This window comes from Microtus pennsylvanicus, chromosome 1, assembly GCF_037038515.1.
Source record: "Microtus pennsylvanicus isolate mMicPen1 chromosome 1, mMicPen1.hap1, whole genome shotgun sequence".
NCBI classification, from domain to species: Eukaryota; Metazoa; Chordata; class Mammalia; order Rodentia; family Cricetidae; genus Microtus; species Microtus pennsylvanicus.
Window position 1 is genome coordinate 145,693,778 of NC_134579.1, and position 20,280 is coordinate 145,714,057.

The following is a 20,280-nucleotide window of genomic DNA, read 5'->3' on the forward strand; positions in this document are numbered from 1 at the left end:
AACCTGATAGAAGAGGAAGTGGGAAGTAGATTGCAACACTTGAGCACAGGATACAACTTCCTACATATAACCTCAGTAGCACAGACAATAAAAGCAACATTGAACAAATGGTAGCTCCTAAAACTGAGAAGCTTCTGGAAAGCAAAGACACTGTTATTAAGACAAAAAGGAAACCTACTGAATGGGAGAAGATCTTCACCAACCCTGCATCAGACAAAGGTCTGATCTCCAAAATGTATAAAGAACTCAAGAAACAAGACTTTAAAGTTCTAATTAACCGAATTAAAAATTGGGTACTCAACTGAACAGAGAATTCTCAACAGAAGAAGTTCAAATGGCCAAAATATACTTAAAGTCATGTTCAACTTCCTTAGAAATCAGGGAAATGCAAATCAAAACAACTTTGAGATACCATCTTACACCTGTCAGAATGGCTAAAATCAAAAAATATCAATGATAACCTATGCTGGTTAGGATGTGGAGTAAGGGGAACACTCATACATTGCTGGTGGGATTGTAAACTTGTGCAACCACCTTGGAAATCAGTGTGGTGGTCTCTCAGAAAACTGGGAGTCAACCTACCTCAGGATCCAGCAATTCCACTCTTGGGAATATACCCAAGAGATATCCAATCATGCTACAAAAGCATTTGTTCAATTATGTCCATAGATGCACTATTTGTAATAGCCAGAACCTGGAAACAACCTAGGTGCCCCTCAATAGAAGAATGGAAAAGAAGGTGTGGCACAAATACACATAATATTTCTACTCAGTTGCAAAAAAACAATGTCATCTTAAATTTTGCATGCAAATGGATGGACATAGAAAGCACTTTACTGAGTGAGATGACCCAGACCCACAAAGATCAATATGGTATGTACTAATTCATTAGTGTATTCTAGCCATAAACAGAGGATATTGAGCCAATAGTTCATGATCCTAGACAACCTAAATAATAAGGTGAACCTAAAGAAAAATATATATTTATCCTCCTGGATATTGGAAGTAGAAAAGATCATCGGGCAAAAGTTGGGAGCACAGGGGTGGGGGTAGGGCTGGGGAAGGGGAGATGAAGAGAGAGAAGAGAGAAGGAAAGGATTGGGATGAATTTGAGGGAATGAGATGGTTGAGATGGAGGAAGGGTGGATATGGGAGCAGGGAAGAAGATATTTTAATGAAGGGAGTCATTTTAGGGTTGGCAATATACTTGGCTCTAGAGCGGTTCCCAGGCGTCCAGAGAGATGTCCCCAACTAGGTCCTTGGGCAGCAGAGGAGAGGGTGCCCATAGGCACACTGTTGAATATCTTGCATATCACCATAGAACCTTCTTCTGGCGATGGATGTCGATAGAGACAGAGACCCACATTGGAGCACTGGACTGAGCTCCCAAGGTGTAGAAGAATAACAGAAGGAGCAAGAACATGAGCAAGGAAGTCAGGACCACGAGGAGTGTGTCCACCCATGGAGATAGTGGGACTAATCTAATGGGAGCTTACTTAGGCCAGCTCGACTGAGACTGAATGAACATGTGATCATTCTGGACTCTCTAAATGTGGCTGACAATGAGGGATGACTGAGAAGTCAAAGATAATGACATTGGGTTTTGATTCTCCTGGCATTTGGGAGCTTAGACTGTTTGGCACATCTTCGTAGACCTGGATGGAGGGGAGATTGCCTTGGACTTCTAAAATGATAGTGCTCCCTGACTTCTCTTAGGACTGGAGAGGGAGGGGGAGAAGGGAAGTGGGAGGGAAATGGGAGGAGGTGGAAAATTTTAATAAATAAATTAAAAATAAATCTGGAAATACAGGTTGCAAATCAGAAAAAATTAAGTAAGTTAGAAGAAAGCCTTTATAATTCTGCCCAAAAGGCAGAGTTATATGCTATTCTCATGGTACTAAAGGATTTTAAAGAACCTCTTAATATAGTTACTGATTTGCAGTATGCAGAAAGAGTTGTCTTGCGTATTGAAACCACTGAACTTATACCATATAACTGGCTTTATTATTCATTCAGGTAGAAGACATAATCAGGAATAGGCTTTGTCCCATATACATCACACACATCTGATCTCATACGAGTCTGCCAGGTCCTCTAGCACAAGGTAATAATGCAGAAATTGACTGATTATTGGCTAGAAGTGTCCTGTTTGCCTCAGAGTTTCACAAGCAACATTATGTCAATAGCAAAGATTTAAAGAAAATTTTCTGTTGCATTTCAACCAGCTACAGAGATTATAAAGACATGTCCTAATTTCTTTTTCTATGACCAAATACCATTACCTGCAGGGAGTAACACAAAGGGTACTCAAAGGAATGAGATCTGGCACATGGATGTGTTCCACTTTACAGAATTTGGAAAATTAAAATATGTACACCACACCATTGACACTTATTCAGGTTTTCTATTGGCAACTGCCTTTAGCTCAGGAAAGGCTTCTTTAGTAATCACACATTTGTTAGAAGCTATGACTATCATTAGTATACATGTACAAATAAATAAAGACAGATAATGACTCAGGATATGTCTCTAAGGAATGAAACAGTTTTTTTTGCTTATTATAATATAAAGTATATTATGGGTATATCAAACAATCCTACAGGTCAGGTAGTTATAGAAAGGTCAAAGTGAATGATGTGGGATTTTCCTCAGTATGTTGTGATTACCATTAACAAATAAAAAAACTGCTTTGGACCTAAAGCAGGAAAGAACTTAGCTAGGCAGGGAAAACTAAACTGAATGCTAGGATAAAGAAGGACAGAGTCAGAGAGAAGCCATGTAGCCCTACTAGAGCCAGATGGAACTTTAGTTGGTAAGCCACAGCCATGTGGCAATACACAGATTAATATAAATAGGTTAAATTAATATGCAAAAGTCAGCCACTAAGAAGCTAGAGCTAATGGGCCAAGCAGTGTTTTAATTAATATGGTTTCTATGTGATTATTTCAGTTTTGGACAACAAGGACAAACAAGCAGCCTCCCTCCTACAAATTGGTGCACCAACGTGGCACTCTAAATCCACTTAAAATCCTGAGAGAGCTTTAAAAGGAATTCTCAACATAAAAGAACAGAGTTTAGCACAGTTTCTTAGTATCCACATTTTTTTCTCTAGATGGGCTTTCAGTGAGTAAGGTGTGGTGGGGACCAGTAAAATCTGTGTGACTTCTTTTAAAAAAAAACCAACAAACAGCAGGTTCCTAGTTTGCCAGCATGAATAGCTCTGCCTCTTTTGGGAAGTCTGACTATTGAGCATTTAAATGGGGTTTGTGGATAGTGTACTGCAAGTTACTTGGTGGCAGCATGGCCAACTGGTTATCAGAGTTGAGGTGGTGATGATGGCTCCCACCTGGAAGTCTCAGGCACTAAAGGACTTCTACCATTTTTGTTCTGTACTGAGCAATCCAGAAGTACTCTATATATCCTAGTAATGCTGCAGCTCAAGTTTTTAAGAAGCACTTAGCATTTTAAGTTCTCCTGGACACCAGAGAATTAAAGATTCACAATAGCACACATTCAGACATGAAAGACCTCTAAATGGACCACAATGTTGGATAAATGTACATAGGCTTGGGGAAAAAAAGAAACTATAGAGAGTTATAAAAAGAAGTAAATGGTTTTTAAAAAAATAAAACAATATATTTAAAGAGACAGTACAGATAGTCATAGATTAAAGGAGTAAAGATAATAAAATAAATATGAAAAATTAAAGAGTAAAAATAAACCACAAAAAGATGGAATATACTCAGAGAATCTGGATTATGTATATTACTATGTTTTCTTTGAAATTTTTGACTGTGAAGAGCTAAATACACAGAGACATTTATTGTACAGGCTGATAAGCTAAATCAGCATTTATATTATTAAGGTATCTTGACTTCAGAATTTGGGTCTAAGGATATATTGCTTTGGAAAAAAGTTGTTCTTTTGTTTCCACAGAGGATGAGAACCTGTGAATTCATTCCAGGCTAATGCTGTTTAATGAACCAAAACCCCTCAAAGGTTGCCTTAAATACCCCTCAAAAAATTACTTCACATAATAAACAACAGGAAGAAGATTAGACAGAACTATGCCCATATTCCCAATATTGTCTACAAATGTGTATTTACATTTAAAGGGGGATATGCTATAGAGATTTGCATTGGTATGGATCTTGGTTCGTTGATACAAATTTAAGGTCAATTTTGTTATATGGTGTATTTGTATTTCTGATCTTGATTAAGGTATTGTGTTTGTCCAGCTCATTTTAAAAATGCAATGTATAATTAAGAAATATAGGCTAATAGATAATCATCTATAATAGTTAAGCTTGTAGTCATGTTAGTTAGATTTTCTAGAAGTACAGAGATGTATTTCAGATAGATATGTATTCTTTAAATCTTTCAAAGACAACAAAATATGGCATTTAAAATGTTTTAAGAATGTAGGACATTAAGAATGTAAGAGTCAGCCAATAAGAAGTTAGAGCTAATGGGCCAAGCAGTGTTTTCATTAATATGGTTTTTGTGTGATTATTTCGGTTCTGGGCAGCCGGGAAAAACAAGTGGTCTCTCTCCTACAATCGAACTATAAAGGATATGCTAAACAAACAGAAAAAGGTGGAAAATACCCACAAAAATACATTCCCTAATGCTTCATTAACCTTGAGTTTTCTTAACACTAATGAGGAATGAATAACAGCAGCAGAAAGACATTGGATGATAGAAAAAACGTCTGAATTAAATCAGCTGGTATATTTCAAGAATATGCTAACCTCACAATGGAAACCAGGAGAGGAGCTATGTTGGGGAAGTGCTTTTGCACTTGTTTCCACAGGAGAGGAAAAGCTATGGATACCATCGAAATTGATAAAGATTTGATTTGAAAAAGAGAAACCTCTTGAGAAAGAGAAATGACAGCTCATTTCCAGAGGTGACAATCGTAAGAAAACCTCATAAGGATGGGGGAAGAGTTCTGTTCTTGTCTTTAAGGAAAATACTCATCTTCATAGAATCAAGAGACCTTGGACATCTAGATGCCTAAAGATGAAACGATAGCTATGCAGAAAGAATCACCATGCGAAGAGAAATCTGACATCATTTGTATGGTAAAATTTGATTATCCAGACATGTGTACATCTTTAATTATAAATAAGAGCTGGCTTTGGAGTTGGACAACGAGTATCCTTCTCTAAATCAAAGCATGTTGCAAAAAAAAAAAACATTCGGAATTTTTGTCTCATGTCAGGAGCCATCTGGTATGGGACAAAAAGAAGATAGATTTGAAGGAAATATTTTACTTTTCTTCATGCCCATTTTGTGTATATCATATCTTTCATTGAATACATGTCTATATGAATAATATTTAAGTTTTCAACAATGGACATTAGATTTTCTTGCAGTAACCTTTGAAACTTCTAGGGAGAAGATGGTGCTGACAATAATGACTCCACCTGGTTAATTAAGACATCATGATGCTGATAGTGCTACTATGAGACCAGTTTTTGGGGACTAGCTGTGGAAATGGTGAGCCTTCTTACAATGCTTTGGTCAGAACTTCAAATAAGAACTTAAAAAAAAAAACCCTATCGACTACTCAAAGACCTTACACAATTATGTAAAGCAGTAATTTTAAACTTAACTGTCATTTTATTTTTACAGGATCCCATAGAAATAACATTGCCCCCATGAAAGCTGAGAGCAACTCTAGAAGATGACATCCCCTTTCCCCAAGAAACTTTGTCCTTAGGGTTAGGGACACCATTTTGGGGAAGATTATAATTCATATAGCGTGGGGAGTTGGGGTGGAAATCATGTAGCCTCAAAGATTAAAAAAAATCCAGAAAAAATAAAGAAGGAAAACTGAATGGGATGATAGGTAGATTAGTGGGAACTTACTCACACTAATAATAATAATAGTGAGTAATAGAGTGAATACTTGAGAGCTATTATTTACCGACAATTTACATTGGTATAAATTTTTGTATATTGATATAAGTTCAAATTCTATTTGTTATATTGAATATGCTCTGATTTATGCTTAACTGTATATTTATCTGTATGTTTGTATACCTATGCAAAGTTATTTTGTCAGATTGTATACATGCATGCTTCTACCTGTGTTTAAGACATTTTGTATATTGATACAATTTTAGGATATATTTATCATATTGCATTATATATTTCTACCTGTGATCAAGATATTTATACATTGTTTACATTTTGAGGTTAATGTACTTATTTGTTGTACAGTTGTTTAAAGATTGTTTAATATTCTAATATGAAGTCTTAGTCTTTAAGTTATACAGGTGTTAAGTATTATACGTCAATAGTCATCCATGTTTGTCTACATACAGTTAAACTAATCAGGTTCTTTAGATACATAGAGATAGATTGTATCTATCCACATAGCTAGGTAAAGTTTAACCACTTCAAAGATGTGTAGAACATGGCATTTAAATAACTTGGGATTTTGTTAATGTGAGACACGATTGCTCTTGGCAATCATTGATCTATTCCTGAGAGAGTGTTGAGCACCAAAGACACTCCACTTGGAGTTTGATTTTTTCTTGGCAAAATTGGCTTTTTGCCTATGCATTAATCAATGACAAAGTGCACAATCACCGGACTTGACCCAGCATGATACAAGAAAAAATGCTGCCGAACATTCACAAGACAGGGTAAGATGGTTCTGAAAATTTCCTGCCTCTGAAAATGGTCTGTCAGTTACTCTAGGTGTTAGCCAAAGTTGGCTGATTCAACATTGCAAATGAGACTTTGAGTGATTGCCTAGGCAGCCAGTTGTCTCTGTCATCTACTGTACATTTTGGAAGCTGCTTGATTGTGCTTCCTGCCTACTCAAGTTAATATTATCTCCCTTCTCCGGTCTTCAATGGGGTTGAAGACTAGATAGTCATTATTACCATCCTCTTATGATCTAGTCAAGCCATTTCTACTGCAATCTTAGACTCCTTAGGATAGAACGTTTATTAAAACATTAGGATATGTTCCTTGCTTAATATTGTCTATGCTGGTTGTAATTCTAATTTTATACTTGATATCTGTTCCTATTGTACTTAGTTTTGTATTAGGTTTGGAACTCTTTTATTTAAACAAAAGGGGGAGGTACTTTGGGAGCTCATTCATGCAATAACCTTTAATATACCAGCTCACTAGGGCATGGTCTCATAGTATAAATGCAACTGTAAATAGTGCGCTGCCTCTCTCTCTTTGGACTCTCATTTTTGTCTCCTATCTTCAGTTCCTGTTTTCCATTAGTGCAGAGGACTGTGATCTGTGATCCTACCCCTAAATAAATAAACATTTATAATACATAATCCTGAACTAGTGTGGGATTATTTTGTAACTTCCATCATCAAGAGGGAGTATTTTTAACTAAATGAACATAAAATACACAAAATTATTTTTTCTTAATGGTCTTTTGAAACAATGTCTCTTGTAGCCAAAACTGATCTCAAACCAACCATACATGTAAGTAAAGATGATCTGCAACCCCTGAATCTGACTCTATATCTCAGAGCTTGGTTTTCAGTCAAGTGACACACTGCTGAGTTATTTTTTTAATTTTTAAAATAAGAGATATTTGAGACACACCCAAAGTACTTAAACATACTCATACCATCAATTGGACATTTTAATGAAATGAAACCTTCAATGATCAGGTAAATGTATAGTCTACAAGTCTATTTAAATATATGGCATTACTTAATGGTGAAACATTTTAAATGATCTCTACTAGCACTTCGGATATCTATAGTGTAATCTAGTCCATCCTGAAGAACCCTCTGTACTGCAGAGCACAGGACAACATCTTTCCTGACTGTCTGCACCCTGTAAATGTCCAGTCAGATTTGTGTAGCACTCTGTACTGTTCCTGTGACTCCAGTGTAGATGGCTTAATAACCAGGCTACCTTAATATGAAACAGCAAATTTTAATGAAGGAATAGCTTACAACACCAGGGATCCAGCGATGAGCAGGAGATACAAAAAAGAGGAGCCAGTGGGGCTCAAGCCACCAGATTTATATGTAAACATTAGCCCGAGGTGAACACGCCCTCCCTTGGTCAGAGTTTCCCCTACACTCCAGCACTTGTATTCTCCCAGAACTCGATGATAGTTTTCTTCTTTGTAGTCAAGGGTAGATGACATACATTTTGGCACAACAGTAGAATAACATTACTATCCCCACTAACCACTGACCACTGCATTATCAGATGTATCAAATGTGCCGCCTAGATAGAATTAAAAACCTGTAGTGCAAGTGTGAGCTACCCCTCCCTTTCTCAAGATAAAGTAGGATAAAGAAGACATGGAAAATGGACTCAGAGGCTGGAGAGGAAATGTCAGATGCAGGTCAATAAAGAACATAACAATAATCTAACTTTTATTGAGTGTTCATAAGCCTAACCCTGACATGGAAACACTGAGGAATGTGAGGTGCTCCATGGGTGGGTTTGTGAGAGGGTTTGTGGTTGAAATAAGAATGTTGGTTACCTGTTTCAGGTCTTCATAACTCAAAAGCAGGAAGTTGTCCCTTTCTCTCATGGACAGCCAGGCACGGGTGTGCTCAAACCATGATCCATATATAACTGTGTGAAGGGAGGAAGAAAGTGTTGGTTACAAAGAATAAAAGTGAGCACTGCCTGATATTCTTCACTTTTGTGCAAATGGTATATACCTTTATTAAGAAAAATCAAACTGACAATTACAATATTCAATGTAACAAATGATACATACACTACAATGAGCTGATAAAATCAAAAACTCTAGTAAGCTCATCACCCCACTGCTTTACCACTGATGCCATGAGGAGACATCCTCCTGTTGGGTATCAATGACTGAGGCATGTGTTGGGGAAAGCAATCACACCAATACAGTAAGCCAGAGGTTTCTGGACATGGTTAGGCTTGGTCTGAAGAACTATCTTAAGTAATTACGAGGGAGATCACCTTCTATTGGTTTCCGCCTGTAAGTTACCTGCACTACTTAATATCACTCTTCAACACCCAAGCCTCCAAACCACAGACAAGTAGAGACCTTCCAAGCATAGACATCCACCTTTACATCCAAACTTCATTTACGTTCCTAAGGCTATTGTGATGTGTTCACAATAGATCCTGGTCTAGTGCACTCTCTTCTTGTCTCAGCCTCCATTTCACACTTGCACTGTTACCCATTATCTGAAGAAATAACTGAATCAAATCAGGAAAGAAGGTAAGAGTTAAGTCAGGGTAAGAGCAGTAGAATATATGAATTCAAGGATTCTAAGATTTAATTGAAAACTGAGGGTAAATGACCTACCGGGAAGTTGTAGAGAGAAAGTGAATTCCACAAGAAATGGCAGAATTAAGTCACTTAAAGAGATTGAAAGCTGGTCTCAGCTGATGGCTCAGTGGAATGCATTTGCCTTGTAAGTGTGAGCACCTGAGTTTGAATCCTCAGGAACTATTGAATGAAATAGAAATTAAGGTTCAACACCTAATGTTGTTGTTGGTCTTCCACACTCAAGCTTTGGCACAAGAACAGACATAGTCACACATTTGTTTCCGTACAATCATGGATACACACACCTATGTCCATCAAAAAAGACTAAAAGCCAAGCCAGAAGTGGTGGCACACATTTATAATACTGAAACTCAGAGTTAGAGTCAAGAGAAGACTAGAGCTTCAATGTCATTTTCCATTACATTGTGAATTAGTGGCCAATTTGAGATACACCTGATCATGTCTGAAAATAAGCAAAAAACCAAAAGCATGTTAGTGAGAGCATCAAAAATAAGCCAATAACACATATGTTGCTGATAATTAACATTTGGTTTGCTTTAGAGGTCATTTTTGAAGATAATGTGTTTATTTGGAGGCTGGGATTACAAAGTAAATGTCAAGAAGGCTGTCTCTGTCTGTTTTGTAGAAAAGGATTACTTGAACTATTGATCCACTGTATCCATCCCATAAATGTCATGGGTGAAGGCTTTTACCATGTTACTCAGCCTGGATATATTATTTTCTTACACTTTAGTTTATATATATCAAGTTATGAGACCTAGTGGCTGTGTTCAACTAGGTTCTCTCTGCCTACCAACCCTGCCTATCCTTTTTTCCTGCCTCAATATTGCCTGCTTAGCTCTCTATTATATCATCATGTGTGTTAGACAGGCAAAGTTTCACAGCTTCACAGAGTTAAACAAATTAAACATAAATGAATGCAACACATCTTTGAAACATTAAAATAAATGTTTTACAACATAAATGACTGTAACACATCTTAAAATAATATTCCACAACATCTCTATAAGTTGCTTTCTGTTGGAACAGAAGCCAACTCAGATACAGTTGGAAATTGGGGCACCACAAAGACCAAAAAAGAATCTTCCCTCAGAATTGTATAAGTAAACAAAGAAAGCACATTGAAATTGTCAAGAGAGAAACACTAAGTCTAACGTAATAGAAGGTCTGTTAGAACTGAGATTTCAACAGAGTTTAAAATCTGTGTGATGCAATGTAAACAAACCTAAGAGGGATGTTTAAAGGTCAATGTACCTACATTAAGAAATCATTTAGATATCTAATAAAGAAATCAGTTAGATATCTAATAAATTGGTTAATGGTTCACCTTAGCGCTCTCTAGAAAAAGAAAAAGTCAAATGCCAAAATCAGTAGCTTTAAAGTAAGCACAGACATTAATGAAATAAAAAATTTGAAAGCATCCCAACAGCAAAACAAACCAGAGAGTCAATGAAACAGATGTGATTCCTTCAAAATGTAAACAATGTTGACAAATCTTAGGTAAACTAACCAAAGGGAAGAACAATTTCCAAAACTAATACATAAGACATGAAAATGGAGCACTATGACAATCACGAGTGAAATTCAGAAAATTATTAGAATTTACCTTAAGAAATTCCACCAAACTGGAAAATCTAAAGCATATGGAAATATTTTATTTCTTCTTTTTATTGAAAAAATTTCTGCCTCCTCCCACTTCCCATTGCCCACTCCCTCCCGCAACTTCTCCCTCCTTGCCCCACTCCCCCCCACTTTTCTACCCTCCGCGCATTCTTTTCTCCCTCCCTCTCCAGTCCAAAGAGCAGTCAGGGTTTCCTGCCCTGTGGGAAGTCCAGTGTCCTCCCCACTCCATCCAGTTCTAGGAAGGTGAGCATCCAAACAGGCTAGGTTCCCACAAAGCCAGTTCATGCAGTAGGATCAAAACCCAGTGCCATTGTCTTTGGTTTTTCATCAGCCTTCTTAGTCTGCCATGTTCAGAGAGTCCAGTTTTATCCCATGCTTTTTCAGTCTCAGTTCAGTTGGCCTTGGTGAGCTCCCAATAGATCAGCCCCACTGTCACAGTGGGTGGGGACACCCCTCGCGGTCCTGACTTCCTTGCTCATGTTCTCCCTCCTTCTGCTTCTCATTTGGACCTTGGGAGCTCAGTCCTGTGCTCCAATGTTTAAAATGTTTAAAAAATAAACAGGTATATGTGGGGAGAAGGCTCAGCAGTTAAAAGCATTCACTGTTTCTCTACAGGACCAGGATTCAGTTTTCAGTATCTACATGATAGTTGTCAGTGTACTCTTTCAGTGTTTGTGGGTATCAGACACATATGCAGCAAGACAAATGCATGCAAGCAAAACACATCTACACATAAAATAAAATGAACCTTAAAATTAATCAGGCCTGACCCTGCCCATTGCCTGCCATTTTTGGATTAGGAAAAGGAATAGCAAAGACCAGGACTGAACAACTCAGCTACCATTGAGGTTCAGATCCAGGGCACTGAGTGGTTTACCTCAACATAGACACTATCAGTAAGCTCTGGAGAAGATGGAAAGGACAAGCCCTGTGGAACAATAGCCACTAGATAATCATGAGTCTGAGCAATAATAGAATATCCAAGATATCCAATAATATCCTCATCCACATCTAGATGAGGGTCCACTATTGATGGTGTAGCAGAAGCCAGAGACCCTGAATGCGAACACATCTCATTGCAATGAATATTTATAGGTAAAGCTGTTTGGGCAAAAGGGTATACTTCATGACATATCTTAGCTCCCAATGCTATTATGATGAACAAATATGGAAAGGTGAGAATGATGGGTTAGCAAAGTACTACAAGTATAATGAAACTGGACACAGCAGATGTGATGGATATGAGTGAGGATTGGCTTTGAGAGAGGAGCAGGTGATTTGCCCAGAGGGATGGGTGAAATAGTTTGATTTTTTGTTTGCTTTTCCTTTGTTTTTAAAATAAGTTTATCTTTCTTTTACATTCCAGCCTTAGTTTTTCCTAACTCATTTCCTCCCAGTCCCTCACCCACTGCTCTATTAACATCCCCAAGCATTTCTCAACTATTTCTGTTTAGGAAAGGGAGGGTCTCCCATGAATATCAACAAAACGTTGCACATCCGCCAGGCACATGCTTTTAATCCAAGCACTCGGGAAGCAGAGGCAGGCAGATCTCTGTGAGTTTGAGACCAGCCTGGTCTACAGAGCTAGTTCCAGGACAGGCTCCAAAGCCACAGAGAAACCCTATCTTGAAAAACCAAAAAAATAAAAAAACCCAAAAAACGTCCCAAAACATTGCATATTAAGTTGTATTAGACTATGCATCTACCCATGTATTAAAGATGAACAAGGTGACCCAGTACAAGGAGGAAGGCCCCAAGAACCAGTAAAAGAATCAGAGACATTCTATAAGAAGTTAGCAGTTCCAAAAGAGAGCCACTCTACGCAACTGTAACATATATGAAGAGGGCCTTTGTCAATCCCCTCTAGGCACCCTGGTTTTCAGTTCAGTGTCTGTGAGCTCTATGAGACTAGGTTGATTCTATGAGTTTTCTTCTGGTGTCCTTGACCCTTCTGGCACCTACAATCCCTTCTCATCATTTTCTGCAGGATTCTCTGAACTCCACCTAATGTTTGGTTATGGATCTGCATCTGTTCCCATCTGTTACTTGATGATGTCACTCTGATTACTGTCGGGCTAGGAACCAGTGTGGTCATAGGAGATGGCCAGTTCAGGCTACATATCTGATATGCTAGGAGTGTAAGCTGGAGCTTCCTTATAGATTCCTGTGAGATTCTTTTGTGCAAGGATTTACCTGACCCAGAAATGCCCCACCTTTTCAATCCTCTTCCCAGTATTCATAACAGCATGTTTCATAATGGCCAGAAACTGGAAACAACCTAGGGGCCCCTCAACCAAAGAATGGATAAAGAACATTTGGTCCATTTACTCAATGGAATGCTACTCACCTGGTAAAAACAACATCATCAGGAACCTTGAAAGAAAATGGATGGAATTAAAAAAAATCATCCTGAGTGAGGAAGCCCAGACTCAGAAAGGCAAATATGGTATGTATGTACTCATAAGTGAATATTATCTGTAAAGTAAAGGATAACCATGCAACAATCAACAGCCCCAGAAAGGCAAGGTAGCAAGGATTGCAGATAGGGATATGTCCCTAAAATGGGGAAAATGAGTTAACTGGGTGCTGGCAGGGGTGGGAACATGACGGATTTTAATGGGAGAATGTATGGAATGGGAGAGTATTTGAGATACATCTTGATGGGGGTATTTTAGGGTTAGATAGAAACCTACTGCTAGGGAAACTCCCATGCTTCTACAAGGATGTTCAAATCAAGGACTAGCTACAGTGGATAGACAGCCTGAACTGGCCACCTCTTGTAATCAGGACAATAACAGCCCACCTTTTCATCAGAGTCATCATCCAGTGATGGATGGAAACAGATGCAGAGACCTACAGCAAAACACTGGGCTTCACTATAGGAATTCACCTGAAGAGAATGAGATGGATCAGATGAGTCAGGTGGGTCAAGGTTATCACAAGAAAATCCACAGAAATGACTTATATGGGTTTATAGGCTTATGGACTGACAGAGAGACTGCATGGAACTGACTTATGGCCTCTTATATTTGACACTGTGTAGCTTGATTTACTTGGATTCCTAGTTGTAGAAGTTGGGCCTGTCTTTATTGCTTTGGCTGCTATTTAGGAACCTATTCCTCATAGTGGGTTGCCTTGCTCAGCCTTAATATAAGGTGAGTTTAGTCCTACCTCAACATGCCATGTCATTCTATGTTGACACCCATGCTGAGGCCTGTCACTTTCTGAACAGAGGAGAAGTGGATTGGGAGGTAGAGTTGGGAGATAGGTAGGAAGAGGGAATGGGATGAGGAGGGGGAAACTGAGGTCATGATAAAGTAAATGAGCAAATTATAAAAGAATATACTTCCTCTCAAATCCCACACTCAATGATGTATTACTTCCTAGAACGTTGTGTCTCATAAATTTGAAACTGCCATCAACTGGAAAACAAGTGTTCAAATGCCATTATACATGTGGATCATTTCTAATTCATTCACCACATAGGATAATACCTGCTGGGAAGAACAGACTCTCCAAATGATGCCAGAATGGGTTTTCATGGGACCAGCTCTTCCTAAACCCTGTTATGCAGTGGTCTTTGAGAACAGAAAGTCTACATCACCAGGATAAAGATGGTTATGAGTCTGGAAGCCACAGATTGTTTGTGTTTTGAGGAATAAGATGGAGCCATCTGAATTTTAAATAATATACTAAAGGCTGGGGATGTAGCCATGTTTGATAACATGCATGACACTGTGGTTTTGAGTCACAGTATGCAATAAACAGAACATGGTTGTAGTTGCTTGTAGTCCTAGAAATCAAGAGGTAGATGCAGGAGGAACAGAGCTTCAAAGTCACCCCTGACTATATAGAGAGTTCAAGACCAGCCAAAACTATATCTCATCTTGTCTTTAAAATGTCTTTGAGCCCTGGGCTATAAGAAGAGCTAATACCCATACTCCTCAATGTGTTCCACTTAATAGAAAGAGAAGGGTCATTCCCAAACTCATTTTATGAAGAATACAATTATCCTGATACAAAAACTGCACAAAGATTCAACCAATCGAGAATTACAGACCAATTTCACTCATGAACATGCAAAAGTTCTTAATAAAAATACTGGCAAACCGAATCCAAGTACACATAAAAAAAATAATCCATTATGATCAAGTAAGCTTCACTCCAGAGATATAGTGCTGGTACAACATATGAAAATCTAGCAATGTAATCCATCATATAAAAAAAGTGAAAGAAAAAAAACATACAATCATTTTATTGGATGCCAAAAAAGCATTTGACTAAATTTAACACCTCTTCATGATAAAGGTATTGGAGAGATTAGAGATACAAGGATCATATCTAAATGTAAAAAACGTAATATACAGCAAGCTGACTACTAACATCTAATTAAATGGAGAGAACCTCAAAGCAATTCCATTCAAATCAGGACCAAGTAAGGGCTGTCCACGCTCTCCATATCTCTTGAAGTTCTTGCAAGAGCAATTAGACAACATAAGGGGACCAAGGGGACTCAAATTGGAAAGGAGGAAGTCAAACATTTGTTATTTGCAGATGATATGATAGTGACCCCAAAAATTCTGCCAGAGAACTTCTACAGGTGAAAAATACCTTCAGTGATGTGGCAGGATACAAGACCAACTCAAAAATATCAGCAGCCCTCCTATACACAAAGGCTGAAGATGCTGAGAGGGAAATCAGAGAAACTTCACCCTTCACAATAGCCAGACATACCATAAAGTATCCTGGGTTAACACTAACCAAGGAAGTGAAAAACCTATTTCACAAGAACTTTAAGTCTTTGAAGAAAGACAGTGAAGAAGATACCAGAAAATGGAAAAATCTCCCATGCTCTTGGATAGGAAGGATAAACATAGTAAAAATGGCAGTTCTACCAAAGGCAATCTATAGATTCAATGCAATCCCCATCAAAATCCCAACATAGTTTTTCACAGACCTTGAGAGAACAATAATCAACTTCATATGGAAAAACAAAAAGCCCAGAATAACGAAAACAATCCTATACAATAAAGAAACTTCCAGAGGCATTACCATCCCTGACTTCAAGCACTATTACAGAGCTACAGTAATCAAAACAGCTTGGTATTGGCATAAAAACAGAGATGTTGACCAATGAGATAGAATTGAAGACCTGGATATTAATCCACACACCAATGAACACCCAATTTTTGAAAAAGGATTTAAAAGTATTCAATGGAAGAAAGAAAGCATTTTCAACAGATGGTTCAGGCAGAACTGGGTGTCAACCTGTAGAAGACTGAAAATAGATCCGTATCTATCACCATGCACAAAAATCAAGTTCAAATAGGTTAAAGACCTCAATAAAAATCTGACCACCCTGTATCTAATAGACGAGAAATTGGGAAGTAGCTTTCAATGCATGGGCACAGGAGAGCACTTACTAAGTATAACCCTAAGTATGTATAACAAAATTTCATATACTTATACATATAAGTATAAGTAATTTTGCTATGTTAAAGTTAAAGCCTTCCTTTTTTTTGTTTAAACCGAAAAAGGGGAAATGATGGAGGAAGGTCATTGGTTGAATAAAAAGAAACTGCTTGGCTCTCATTGGTTAGAAGATAGGTGGGAGGAGAAGACAGAACAGAATGCCGGGAGGAAGAGGAAGTGGGGTCAGACTTGACAGCTCTCCGCTGGGGAGCAGACGCTTCAGAGAGAGACGCCATGCTACCTGCTCCAGGGAAGACGCACACAATGAACCTCCGACCCAGGATGGACTTAGACTAGAATCTTCCCGGTAAGACCGGTGCTCACAGATTATTAGAGATGGGTTGATCGGTATATCAGAATTAGCCAGTAAGGGCCAGAGCTCAAGGGCCAAAGTAGTGATTAAAATATACAGTGTCTGTGTAATTATTTCGGGGCAAAAGCTAGCCTGGCAGGCGGCTGGGTGTTGGGGACGCAGCCCCGCCGCCGCCCATATTAGTACAAATGGCGCCCCACATGATGGACTAAACCCACTTAAAAAACCTGAGAAGGCTTAAAAATAATGGAGAGAGAGTTTAACACAGATTTTTGCTGTTTGTTGGTGGCGTGCTGTAGAGAGATTTCCTGATTCGGCAACAGCAGCAGAAAAAACGCTGTGTCATTTCAAAGCGTGGCTTCCTGGGGCTGTGCCGCCAGTGCAAACTCTGGCTTTATGTTTGTGTTCCCGCTCGGGATCGGAAGGAGAGTGCTCTGAGACCATGAGGATGACTCAGAGCTCCCCGACTGCCCATGGGCAGAAGGCAAAATCAGGCTTAGGCAGGCGGAAGAGCATGGCGGATTCCTGCCGCCATACAGGGACGTGTTTTCAGATTGGGCAGTGCTCTGCGTGTCAGATTTGGATGTTACTTGGATGAAAAGAATTTCTGTGCTGCACGCTCAGTCTCAGAATTAAACTGCTGAGTGCCGCTCCTACCTGGTAGCCCCAGAGCTAGCACAAAATGGTACGTCCTCCATTTTGAAATTTTCCTGACTCAGCAGCAGGAACAAACCTGTGTTGTTTTAAAATGCCGGCTTTCTGGGCCATCCTGCCAGGGCAAACTCTGACTGTTTGAGGCAGGATGGCCGGCTACCAAGAGAGGATTTGAGTGTTGTCTGTTTTAGCTTGCTGGCTGGCAGGGACCTTGAAACGCCATAGAGGTGTGGCTATAAACATGGCTGCAGCCTGTATATCCCCCATGAGGCTGGAAAGCTAAGGAATGGACTGGATCTAGCTGGCAATGCCACGGCTTTAGTCCTACTGAGATTGCTTGGTAAATTAAAGACTCATGTGGTCAGAAAAACAAAGAGAGATATACAGTAAAGAGAGATTCAGAGACAAAGAAATTTTCTAAATGGTTTACTGTGTGTTAAAAATATATGCAAGCTAAAAGTTGAAGTTCTTAAAAAAAGGAAGAGAGTTGTTGTGTGTCCTAGTACACACCTTTAATCCCAACACTTGGGAGGCAGAGGGAGATAGACCTCTGTGACTTCAAGGTGTGGTAGCACACGCCTTTAATCCCAGTGCCTAGAAGGCAGAGACGAACAGATCTCTGTGAGTTCAAGGTGTAGTAGCAAACACCTTTAATCCCAATGCCTGGGAGGCAGAGACAGGCAGATCTCTGAGAGTTCAAAGACAGCCTGGTCTACAGATATAAGCTCAAAAAGCAAAAAGTTAACTTAGAAATGACACAGCTTAGATTCTTAAGCACCTAGTGATTTAAAGGCGCAAATCAAAAGTGCTCCTAGATAGTAAAAAATTGCAGATTCACAATAGGACAGATTCAGACCACTAAATGAGTCACACTGTTGGATGAATGTACGTAGGCTTGGGAGAGAGAAGAAAAAGAATATAGAGAATAAAGTTAATGGTTTAAAAAGAAAAAAGTAAAAGTAAAGTCTTTAAAGAGACAGAGTACAGATAGTTATAGATATAAATAAAAATAAGCCGCGTAAAAATGGAAAATTCACAGAGAGTCTGGATTATGTACATTGTGTTTTCTTTAAAATTTTTGACTGTGAAGGAGCTAAGTACAGAGAGACATTTTATTATATGGGCTGCCAAGTGGAAACAGAACGGATATCATGAGGGTATGATTTCAGAATTTGGGTTTAAGGACATGATGCTTTAGAAAGGAGTTTCTTATTTTGTTTTCACAGAGGATGAGACCCTGTTGATTTCTTCAATTCCGATTTGGTATGATGGACCACGTCCTCCTGAAGGGTTGCTGTGAACATCTTCAGAAAATTGCTTTGCTCAACTGCCAACTGAGATGACCCTGGCACACAGGTTATACCATGAAAGGCCTAATTAACGACGCCCCCATTAAGCAGGAAGCAGTTTGGAGAGAAATAACTGCACCCATGTTCCCAAATATGGTTTATAAACGTTCTTTTACATTTAAAGAGGGATATGATATAGATATGAATAATTTGCATTAGTATAGATTTTGCTTTATTTATAGAGATTTAAGGTCAATTTGTTATATGTATAAATGTTTCTGATGTAACTTTTACTTGATAACTGTTTCGTTATATGTAATTTTGCTATGTTAAAGTTAAAGCCTTCCTTTTTTTTTGTTTAAACCGAAAAAGGGGAAATGATGGAGGAAGGTCATTGGTTGAATAAAAAGAAACTGCTTGGCTCTCATTGGTTAGAAGATAGGTGGGAGGAGAAGACAGAACAGAATGCCGGGAGGAAGAGGAAGTGGGGTCAGACTCGACAGCTCTCCGCTGGGAAGCAGACGCTTCAGAGAGAGACGCCATGCTACCTGCTCCAGGGAAGACGCACGCAATGAACCTCCGACCCAGGATGGACTTAGACTAGAATCTTCCCGGTGAGACCGGTGCTCACAGATTATTAGAGATGGGTTGATCGGTATATCAGAATAAGCCAGTAAGGGCCAGAGCTCAAGGGCCAAAGCAGTGTTAAAAAGTATACAGTGTCTGTGTAATTATTTCGGGTAAAGCTAGCCGGGCAGGCGGCTGGGTGTTGGAGACGCAGCCCCGCCGCTGCCCTTATTACTATATACATCTGTCAGAATGGCAAAATAAGAAAAAAAAAACCAATAATGATAGTTTATGCTGGAGAGGATTTGGAGTAACGAGGACACTCATTCTTTGCTGGTGGGAATGCTAACTTGTACAACCACTTTGGAAATCAGTGTGCTGTTTTCTCAGAAAATTGGGAGTCAACCTACCTCATGATCCAGCTATACCACTCTTGGGAATGTACCCAAAAGTTGCTCAATTCTACGACAAAATCATTTGTTGAACTATGATCATAGCAACACTATATATAATAGCCAGAACCTGGAAACAACCAAGATGTTCCTCAGTGGAAGAATAGATAAAGAAAGCGTGGCAATCTATACATTAAAGTACTACTCAGCGTTAAAAAAACAATGACATCTTGAATTTTGTGTGCAAATGGATGGAAATAGAAGACACTATCCTGATTGAGCTAACCCAGAGACAAAAATATGAATATAGTATGTATTTACTCATGAGCGGATACTAGCCATTAACAAAAGGACTTTGAGCTTATAGTTCATGATCCTAGAGAAGCTAAGTAATAAGGTGAATCCAAAGACAAACATATATAGATCCACCTGGAAATTGGAAGCAGACAATATTGCCTGACAACATTTGGGAGCATAAGGGAAAGAAGTAGAAGGAAGGAAAAAAGGGGAATAGGAGTGGAGAAGGGGGGTTTTGGGGAGAGCTTGAGGGAATCGCATAGTTGAGATGGAGGAAGGACAGATAAGAGATATCTTGATTGAGGGAGCCATGTTGGGGTCAGCAAGAAAACTGGCTCTAGAAAATTTCCCAGGAATCTACAAGGATGACCCCAACTAAGACCCTAGCAA

The 20,280-nt window shown here is 38.9% G+C and overlaps 1 protein-coding gene across 1 annotated transcript in view; it reads right to left on the reverse strand.

Annotated features, from left to right (window-relative positions):
• The window catches only part of LOC142841914 (sulfotransferase 2A1-like), a 36,454-nt gene that overhangs the window by 12,142 nt on the left and 4,032 nt on the right, over positions 1-20,280 (reverse strand). Inside the window, exon 4 of the mRNA XM_075958969.1 lies at positions 8,492-8,586. Coding sequence (XP_075815084.1) covers positions 8,492-8,586 — 95 coding nt within the window. The remainder of the gene's footprint in view (positions 1-8,491; positions 8,587-20,280) is intronic.